Source organism: Lycium ferocissimum, unplaced genomic scaffold, assembly GCF_029784015.1.
Source record: "Lycium ferocissimum isolate CSIRO_LF1 unplaced genomic scaffold, AGI_CSIRO_Lferr_CH_V1 ctg3086, whole genome shotgun sequence".
NCBI lineage: Eukaryota > Viridiplantae > Streptophyta > Magnoliopsida > Solanales > Solanaceae > Lycium > Lycium ferocissimum.
This window is the reverse complement of record NW_026725344.1, coordinates 25,095-35,213: the sequence shown is the minus strand read 5'-3', so window position 1 is coordinate 35,213 and position 10,119 is coordinate 25,095. Positions and strand designations below refer to the sequence as shown.

At 31.4% G+C, this 10,119-nt stretch overlaps 2 protein-coding genes across 2 annotated transcripts; both read left to right on the top strand.

Annotated features, from left to right (window-relative positions):
* Positions 1-1,677, top strand: LOC132043955 (major pollen allergen Ole e 10-like). The gene is made up of 4 exons (XM_059434414.1): positions 1-212; positions 765-805; positions 1,205-1,445; positions 1,565-1,677. Exons 1-4 carry the CDS (start codon positions 143-145, stop codon positions 1,597-1,599), a joined length of 387 nt encoding a protein of 128 aa, XP_059290397.1. The 5' UTR covers positions 1-142; the 3' UTR covers positions 1,600-1,677.
* A 6,419-nt stretch (positions 1,678-8,096) lies between these two features.
* On the top strand, positions 8,097-9,863 carry LOC132043951 (signal peptidase complex subunit 1-like). Its single transcript, XM_059434412.1, has 2 exons — positions 8,097-8,232; positions 9,447-9,863. The coding sequence occupies exon 2, from the start codon at positions 9,447-9,449 to the stop codon at positions 9,726-9,728; it is 282 nt and encodes a 93-aa protein (XP_059290395.1). The 5' UTR covers positions 8,097-8,232; the 3' UTR covers positions 9,729-9,863.
* The last annotated feature ends 256 nt before the right edge of the window (positions 9,864-10,119 follow it).

Here is a 10,119-nt window from a genome sequence, read left to right as displayed (position 1 = left end):
ACAAGGTTTTGCATGAAATTTATGTGGGGTTTGGACCCTCTATAAATATAAAGAGATTCTTCACTCAACTCCATGTAGGTGTTAAGTTTTTGATTATATTATACCCTTCTATTTTACCTCATAACTTTAGTTTAGAACATCTATGGCTCACTCATTTCGAGTTCTTGATCCCATTCTCATCCTTTCTCTTCTGCTTTCAATCATCAACTCAGGTACCTTTCCTTTTCTTTTCGATCTACTTTTTATTTTTATTTCATTTTAGCTTGTATTGAGTATATTTCACTTTAAAATTAATTTGTGTGTTGTCCTATTACCAGACTCCACTTATAGGATTACACTTGGTTTGTTGTTGAATTGTGGTTGTTGTGTTGTCCTTTAATTTGTTTTCACATAAGATTCTTGATTTTAGGAACTTCAAAAGATTTTAGACTTGTGATCACTTCAACCAAACAACTAGGTACACATCGATCGTATGAATTTTCGTTGTCCAAGTCCCTCGATTTAAGCTAATTACTTAAATTCAACTAATTCTGGCACGGATGTGAATTAATTCTACTCAAAACAGGTACCGGACACCAAAGTGAACTTTTTTTTAAAATAAGGTCATACTTGTTTCTTTTCTTGACCCCCCTTTTTTGTGATTATTCCATACCACCAATTCAACTTTTTTATTTTTTCCATTAACTTCTAGAATATGAAAAATAAAAATAAAAAAGTAGCTTAATTATCTTCAATTGTTAATTTTTCTTTTCTTTTAACTGCAGGTGGAATCCTAAACCTTGCAAATGCACAAGCACCAGGACAGGTTAAACTTCTGACTCAAAAAAAAAAATCCTCTTTTCTTTTACAAATTATGTTGATTTATTGAGTTCATTCCTTAAACAGTTATTGAAAAACTTATTGAAATTAAAATTGGTGAACAAAATCGATTTTCTTTCTTTTCTATCAGAAATTCATTTATCTTTTTGCTATTTTACTCAAATGCCACATCATAAAAATTGACCGGATGTATCACGTTCGGGTTGAGTAATCATTTGATTGTAATATCAAAAGATAAGTGACTTTTCTGATACAAAGAACTAAAGGTGACTTTGTTTTTGTTCTTTTGTTCACCTACTTTGAGTAGTTAAGTGACCGTTTTAACAACACACTCTGATTTATTTTCTCAGAAAGAATATTAAACTTTTTATAATAAATTTTATAGGGATCTTGGTGCATTGCAAGACCCTCAGCTTCAGATGAGGAACTTCAAAGGAATATTCATTATGTCTGTAATGAACAGAAAATGGATTGTTCTTTAATTTATGATGGTGGATCTTGTTGTAACCCTGATACTTTCATGAACCATGCATCAGTGGCCATGAACATTTATTATCAGAATTCAGGGAGAAATTATTGGAATTGTGACTTTGGCAAAACTGGCGTTATTGTTGTTACTGACCCAAGTAAATATTTTCTTGTTTTTTTGATGAGTTATAAATATCGTTATACGTTCATTTTTTGATTTTGGATTATAATTTATAAGTTATGTAATTTTCAATGTTTTGTTTCCTCTTTTTTCCAGGCTATGATAATTGCAAATTTGAATTTTGTCAGTAGATATTGAAACTGAAGCAGCATGGAATATTTTTCGTGATACGATCTGAAGAAACAATCAGTCAATGTATCATTTATTTAAAATAAAGAAAACACATCCTAATTTGGTCTTTTGTCCTTTTCTTTTTCTGAACTATCGCTTTTTCCCCTCTCAACTATCAGTTGTTCTCTTTTCCTTTTTGAACTATCACCATTTATGTATTAAGATACACCTTAACTACCCGTCGTTCCCTTTTTCTACCCAATGGTGATATAGTTCTAAGAAAAAACTCCATCTAACACATGTATTAAAACACACCTCAACTTGAAAAAAAGAGAGGATAATTTAGGTGTTTTTTGACCATTATCTATTTTTTAATTAATTAAACTGATAGACGAGATTCCAAGCAATTGGAGGAAATTTATTATGATCTAAATGTTTACTGAAACCAAGAGTACTAATTTCCATATTTCAATGAGAGGTTAATTAATTTATAATAAATCATGGAGTGATCCAAGATTTTGGATCAAATGCAGAAGACATCGAAGTAAAAAGAAAAGAAAAAGGAAACAAAGAGGAGCATTCTAGCTAGCATGTGAAATGTGAGTTGCACATTATGAGTTCGAATTCTGTCGTACATAAAAATTTCATACTTCAATGAAGAAATATAGGCGAGTGGTTCATTATCCATTGAGTTTCGAATGGTGCGTTATTTACCCTTAAAAATTTCTCAATTATTAAAAAATGTTGTGATGTACCAAAATTTAGGAAAAGAATAAAATTGGATAAAATCATTTCCATTAAACATCTTGGTGAGTAATATAACGTTGACATTGGATAAAATATCGACCATCTCTTTTTTTCTCTTCTTTCTCTGAGAATTTTTCAATATTGGATCTTTAACAATTGCGCTAGTAGTTTTAGAGAAAATTCCACAAATGTTCTTGATGTTAGGGGCCTTAAATTTGATTTCATCCCTAACGTTTCATCATTTAAGGGGTCGTTTATTAAGGGCTAGCCATGCAGGAATTATAAAATAGCTATTGAATCACTAAGAGATGTACTGGAATAACAAAACAAAAAAAAAAAATTATCTTTATATAACAAAAGTATTGTGTTTAATCTTAGCTTGGAGCACTAAAATCCCATTAATGAGTTTTCTTATGACATGAATCTAGATTAGTCAAATGATAAATTTTAAACACCGAATGGTTAAATAAATAAAAAATATAATATAGAAATTGTTAATGTACAAAGGTGGAGCTAAGGTATTGTAAGAGATTAATCAGAATCTTTTTTGTAAGAAATTAAATTACACTATATATAACAATAACAACAACAACAACATATCTCAACAGAATCTCACAAAGTGGGTCCGAAAGAAAGAGTGTACTGCACCTTACCCCTACCTTGAGGAGGTAGAGAGGTTGTTTTCAAAAGAAAAATTACACTATATATATATAATCAAAATTATTTTTATGTATATATATAGTAGATGTTGAATTAATCCATTAGCTTCTTCTTATGCTTATTTCGTTATATTTTGAATCTCATTAGTGAAAAGTTTAGCTCCACCGCTGTTATACTATGAATAAAACATTATAATTAATATATCGTGCTAGTACTATATGAATTGTTATACTACGATACATAATATGCTGGATTTGTTATGCAAGAACTGCACTACTTTAAAGGTACTTTAGTATTTAAGGACACTTATCCACGTGTGTTTACACGGAAAATCGTTACAGTTGAATTTGTGTACGTAGTCAAGGACACGTAGATCAATGTAATTAAAATTATGAAATAGCAAGTAATAATTAACTAGACAAATGAAAGTAAAGCATAATTAGTTGCGTAGCGTGGGCCTTGGAGAGGCTTTGAGCTAAAGCCTCCGCGTGGTGAATCACTATAAACACCACAAATTAAGCAAGAAAGAGCAAATGCTAAGAATAATATGAATACTATGTATTGTTGTATAATGTTTCAGATGATGTTTACAATGAGATGAGCACATCTATTTATATTAGAGCTATGGGGTGTATGATCCACAAATCATGCCCTTTTCATTACCCATATTAATGTTAAAGGTAATAAAGGGATTTAATGTTATGACAATGAATGGTAATGAAGGGCAATAATGCACATTTAAGACTGGAGGAAGACTTAATTAGGGTTTCTTGCAATGGCTGCACATTGAATGACATTTGAATAGTGAGTTGGCATGCTTCTTCGGACCTCTTCTAATTTCTATCTCCGGAAGCGGCTGCCAAGTTACTCCTCCGGAGCATCATTATGCTTTCCCGGAGCCACTCGTTTGTTCACTCTAATCTGATCTATCACCATTGTCACGTGTCATCCTCTGATTCATCCCGTGGTGTCTACGGATTTTGCCCTATACAACGTGTACTAATATAAGTATTCTTAGTAGTATATTATTACATCTAATAAAATGCACTAATACATAAATTTCGTGTAAATTCTTCTAGTATATTAGTAATGAGGTACATCTTGTTAGCTATACTCGTGAAGACAATTAAGTTGCCCAATTACATAATAGACGAAGAAAATAAAAATAAAACGTGTGTTCGGTATGCAGGAAAATGTTTTCCACAAAAATGTGTTATTGGAAAATAAGTGAATTTATACTTATTTTCTCATGTTCGGTTGGGTAGAAAAAAATAAGTGGATTTCTTGCTTATTTTTCATGTTCGGTTGGTAGGTATAAAACATTATATTTTTCGAAAAATACACACCCAAGCCCCACCAACCCACACCACAATGCCACCACCCCACACCACACCAACCCCCACACCCACCCCAAGCACCTACCACCCCACACACCCCACCCCCCCCAACCACCACCCTCGAACGCACTTCATCTTCACCCACCCCAACCCCACACCACCACCCACCAACGCTCCATCCAACCCTCCCGCTCACCCCCTACCCCCCTCCAAATTTTCTATTTCATATATTTTATTTTACTTTTATAAAAAATTATAAAAATGAGAAAAAATTTCTTACCCACCCCTACGCCCCACCCACCCCACACCAAATTTAACCACACAAACTTTTATAATTTTTTTATAAAGGTAAATTAAATATGAAGTACAAAATTCAGGAGGGGTAGGGGGTGAGCGAGCAGGGGGAGGGGGCGGTGGGTGGAGAAAATCAAAAAAGAAAACTTTTCAAAACCATTTTTTTAAAAATAATTTTCTTGGAGGGGGTGGGGGTATCGCAGAAAAAAAAAATCTTTTCAAAACTTTTTTAGAAAAAAAAATGATTATTATTTTGGAGGGGGTGGTGGGGTGGGGTAGGGTGGATGGTCTAAAAACCAAAAAAAAAAAAAAATTAAAACTTTTTTTCCAGAAATAGAAATTTTTTATACCGCAATTTTGGTATTATGGTATTTGGTATGCATTTTTAAAAAAAAAAAAAATTGGTATTCGGTGGAGGGATTCGATATTCATAAAGAAAATACCGAATATCAGACCGAAGTATATAATTACATATACAATTCATATATCTTAGTATTATAATACTAACATTTATATAAACTAGTATTATTAGAAAACTAATTGTTTAAAATTTTGACCAAACGTGACTACTCTACCTTGATTTAAATGTCTTTTTTGTAAAATTGATTTACCTCCATACCGAACACACCTAACGTGTACTTTCTTTTGAATATTTTTACATGTGTAAGGTGTTTTGTACATAATAATTGAGACGTGGTTCTTAAGTAACTTCATAGTTCTCCATCGATATGAGTATATGTAAATGAACCCCTAATTGGACAAATTATGGTACCGATTTACCGTACCGTAATATACCGAAATCGAACTTTAAAATATCGAACCATACTGAAATTAATTTCAATAATGGTATAATATTTTTAGAAACCAAAATTATATTTGCGTAGCCAAGTTTTTAAATTACAAACCTATGCCCACCAAATTAGGGTGGGATAATTGCATAAAAAATCAAAAAAAAAAAATTAAAACTTTTTTTAAGGAAAAAAATAATATTTTGAGAGGGGTGGGGTGTGAAAAAAAATTATTTTGAAGGGGTGTGGGGTGGAGGGGGGTTGGGTGGTTGTTGAAATGCCATTTGTGGACTTGTTTTCCCTTTTGATACGGTGTTAAAATTTTCCCCATTTTTAAACTTATTTTTTATAAAAAAATGTTTTCCAAAAAACAACAAAATTGAAAAATATTTTTCGAAAAATATTTTCCTCCATACCAAACACAACCAACGTGTTGTTTGGTTTAGAAATAAGTTTAAATTAATGTAGGTGTGCTTCGCGTAAGTGTCTTCACTAAGTTTACCTGTCCATTTGGGTAGAAAATGAACCCCTAATTGTTCATCGGGTTCTTCCTTTGGATATCAAGTGCAGTGTTTTTAAAAGGTGGGGGCCATGGATATTTAATTTTTAGTATTTTATAAAATAATATAATTACGATAAATATTTTTAAATAGATAAATTACATTAAAAGAAATAAAAGAAAACTATAAACAAATGAAGTGCGTATATATATACATATATATATGTGTGTGTGTGTTTGATCCTCACAAAAAACTAATCAAAACAATTCATTATACGCAATTTACAACTTGATTATATATAAATATAATTTTACAAGTATAAATAAAACAATGAAATAAAAGCTATTCTGAAATATTAAGTGACCCTCACTATGTTCTCACATAGTAAATATGTAATACTACGACTTGTTATTTGGATTACAGCCAATCTTCTTATTTCTATAGAAGATGAAAAACTATTAAATATCATTCATTTATTGAAGAATTATAAGGGTCAACGATTTTAATTAAGGAAAACATATAATTTGTGTAAGAACTGTAAGGCGAGCAGCGAGCGTTGGGCGTTTAGCATATTTAGGGCATACAGTCGGGCGCTTAGGGCGTAAGCCTCACAGGAACTAAGCCCTGCACGCTAGCCCCCGAGCATTTTGTCAGTGTTCCGTCCCGCGACGAATCCTGAAACTACCTTTTAAAACTCTGATCAAGTGTTTGATGATGTTTTTCTTCGCTTGTTGAAATGCTTGTGTAAGGACCAATTATTTATGCGGTTTTTAATAATAAAGTGATTATAATATGCGGTGTTCAATGATAATATATTGTTTTGCGGTAGTTATTACTCTATACGTCTCAATTTTATGGGAAAGTGTTTGACTAAGCTCAGAGTTCAAGTTTTTTGAAATTTATGATCTAGAATAAGTCACATATATTTTTGTGGCTATAAATAATATCATTAAGGGAAAAATGAGAAGTCTAAAATTTAAATTGTTTCTATAAAAAAAAATGTCATTTTTTCTCGGACCGATTGAAAAGAAAAAAGTCTCACATAATTAATAACGAAAATGATATACATAAATTAAACTCTACTATAAAAGTACATTTTTGTCTTTAAGTAATTTAATATATGTGTTACTATACATACTCTTATTCATATTTTAGTTTACATAAAATAATACATAAATTTTCGTATAATTTAATGGGGTTGCTACAGAAATGAAACATTGTATTATTTTAAGTGAAACTTTGTGTTGAGGTTAATTATTTTTCAACTCAAATCAAACTACCCCAAAAGGAATAAAGATTAAAGACAATGTTGGTGGCAAATTAATTGCTTGCATTTTGTGGGATTGAATTTTGAACATTTTCTAACATAATTTACTTTCTCTAACGGGAAAAGGGTAAAAAATATCCTTATTTTAATGGATAAAAATATCCTCCGAAATTTTGGGTCATTTATGGCCCTGCTGTTATCAACGTTAGCAAATATATTCTTCATTTGACGGTAATTCTCAAATTAATTCAAATAACCCGATTTCATAAAAAATAACTCATTCCCATATTAATCAACTGAAATCAATGGTGTTATTTGGGATATATTTGTTAACTTTCATAACTGCAGGAGCTATAAATGACCAAAAATTAGTTTGGAAGATATTTTTAGCCATTAAAACAATGAAAAAGGCTCAAATATGCATCAAATTGTTTTAATGACTCATTTATCAATAATTTACCGATCAATAGTTTCATTTACACCATTTATGCTCATTTATTTATGCCATCGCTACCAAAATAACTCATCCATGCCATTTTTCATTAACACATGTTTTATAATATTTTATAATGACATACGGACCTTCAAATTAGAGGTCAACGTCATTTAATTAAATCAGCCAAATTTTAAATCTCAAATTAATTAAAAAATCCGACTCATACATCCACCCAATTACAACCATAATCTAGTTAGAGGCCACGTGTCATATCTGGTATTATAAAATTGGTGTTAATAAAAAATGATATTGATAAATTATTCTGATAACGGAGAATGACATAAATGAGCCAAACTATTGATCGGTGACATAAATAAACCATTTTCGATAGTTCATCGACAATAAATAGCTAAACTATTAATGAATGAAATAAATAAGATTTTCGATGCTTTAACGACATATTTGATATCTTTCCGAAAATAAAGTAGATATTTTTGACCCCTCTCCCTTGTCTAATATATTGACCATAATTGAGTTACCCCTATTTTCTTTACATTAAAAACTTTCTAGTTGTCTCTCTCTCTCTCTATACCCGCCTGTTATCTCCTTCTTCAATCGCCGCCGGTGAGTTTTATCAAATGCTCCCTTTTTTTTTCTTTTCAATTTTGTTTTTCTAAAATTTAATTAAAAAAATTAATCACTGTACACTAAAAAAATAAAAAAAAAATTAGGTTTTATTTTATCACACCTCTTGCTGATCTAAATATTCAGATCTAATTAATTGTTGTTTGTATAGTTTTGGATATACTAATTTATTTATTTTTGAGGGGTAATTGATGAAAATGAAGATTTATTATTTTTTTTTTTTGAGTTAATTGTAAGAGCTTTTTATTTGGAATTTTTGAAGTTGGTTTGGTTATAGTTTTTGCAAATAATATTTAGTTGTTTTTTTTTGAAAACAGGATTTTCATGGACAAATGCTGATTTTCAAATAACGTGAAGAAAAAAATTCCGTAAAAAAGTGAATAATTTTCATGGCCAAACAGGTCCTAAGTTTTATTGCTCGGATCCTCAAAAAAAAAAAAAAACTTTTGGAGGATTCGGCAAACGCTCGGGCCATTTTTAGGAGGATTTGAGCAATATAGTGTTGAGGAAATGAATAAAGAAAAAAAATATATATATTTCATGAGAGATTTACATAATCATAGTGATATACAGGTAGTTTTAGATTTGTATATTGGTATACATTTGTATACTCGGCAAACACTCGGGCCATTTGTATATTGCATAGGTTCGAGTTCCAATAATTTCTCGTTATGTAGGAGAAACAGACTAAGACATAGTACATATATTTTTCATAACATTGAAGATTTACGTATACATAGTGAGATAGAGGTTTTTTGTGATTTGTCCGTTGGTATAATTTGTCGTATTAAGTTTTTGTTACAAAAATTATTGGCTCTCTTTGGAGCTGAAAATAGGAAGATTGAGCTGTCGTTTTCATCACGTAGAAAGAGGATTAAGGCATAATTGAAGCAAAAGAACTGTAAAAGTGATACCAACTAGTTTAATTAAGGCTTAGTTGTTGTTGTACTTACGTTATGTCCTATGTTTGCCAAGAGTCCCTTTTGTAATCTAGTTAGAAAGCAAATTATCTAATTTGGAGTGATATCACTGAAATGGCCCGAAAGATTTATATAACTGATCCCAACTATTTGTCAGTTGGGACTAATGGGTAGTTGATTGGATTGATTGACTAAGTATCAATAGGACTTCTATTGTTCCTGTTTGGTGATGATGTGCATTTTTTTCATTTGTTTCTCTGCCGTCTATTGTAGATGGATTGGCAAGGACAAAAGCTAGTGGAACAGTTGATGCAGATACTGCTTGTGAGCTTCGCGGTAGTAGCATTCATCACAGGCTATGTCTTGGGCTCGTTTCAAACTATGTTGTTAACATACGCTGGTGGTGTTGTCTTTACTGCCCTTGTCACCATCCCTAACTGGCCTGTCTATAATCGTCATCCTCTCAAGTGGTTGGACCCAAGTGAAGCTGAAAAGCATCCCAAACCACTGTCTGCTAACTCAGGTTCCAAGAAGAAGACCACTAAGAATAAGTAGGTCATTTGACTGACATTTTACTTTTGTATGATGTATCAAATACAGTTGGTGGTTTTTCGGTATGAGCTGAACATTTTCTGTTCTCAGTGAATTTTGTCAGTGATATACAATGGCTTAAGAAAGATTTAGTTTTGATATTGCTGTGCATATCTCTTTTATTCTTATATTTTATATGTGACCTGCTTATTTATTTGCATATTGTCTGAGAATTACGAGTCTCGACGAAACACCACAGGTATTTGGGTGAAAGGAGCTTAAGTAATACTAGTATCTTTTAGAATCTGTGAACATTGATTCGTGCAATGGTATCATGTCCACATATGTCTAGGTAATGAAAAAATTTGAAGGTGAAGTCAAAATATATGCAGCTCGAATAGAGTGAGGTGCTGTT

Coding starts and splice junctions, on each gene's coding strand:
- LOC132043955 (XM_059434414.1), top strand. CDS start 143: ATGGCTCACTCATTTCGAGTTCTTGATCCCATTCTCATCCTTTCTCTT. Junction 806..1,204: donor ATGCACAAGCACCAGGACAG/GTTAAACTTCTG, acceptor TAAATTTTATAG/GGATCTTGGTGCATTGCAAG. Junction 1,446..1,564: donor TATTGTTGTTACTGACCCAA/GTAAATATTTTC, acceptor TCTTTTTTCCAG/GCTATGATAATTGCAAATTT.
- LOC132043951 (XM_059434412.1), top strand. CDS start 9,447: ATGGATTGGCAAGGACAAAAGCTAGTGGAACAGTTGATGCAGATACTG.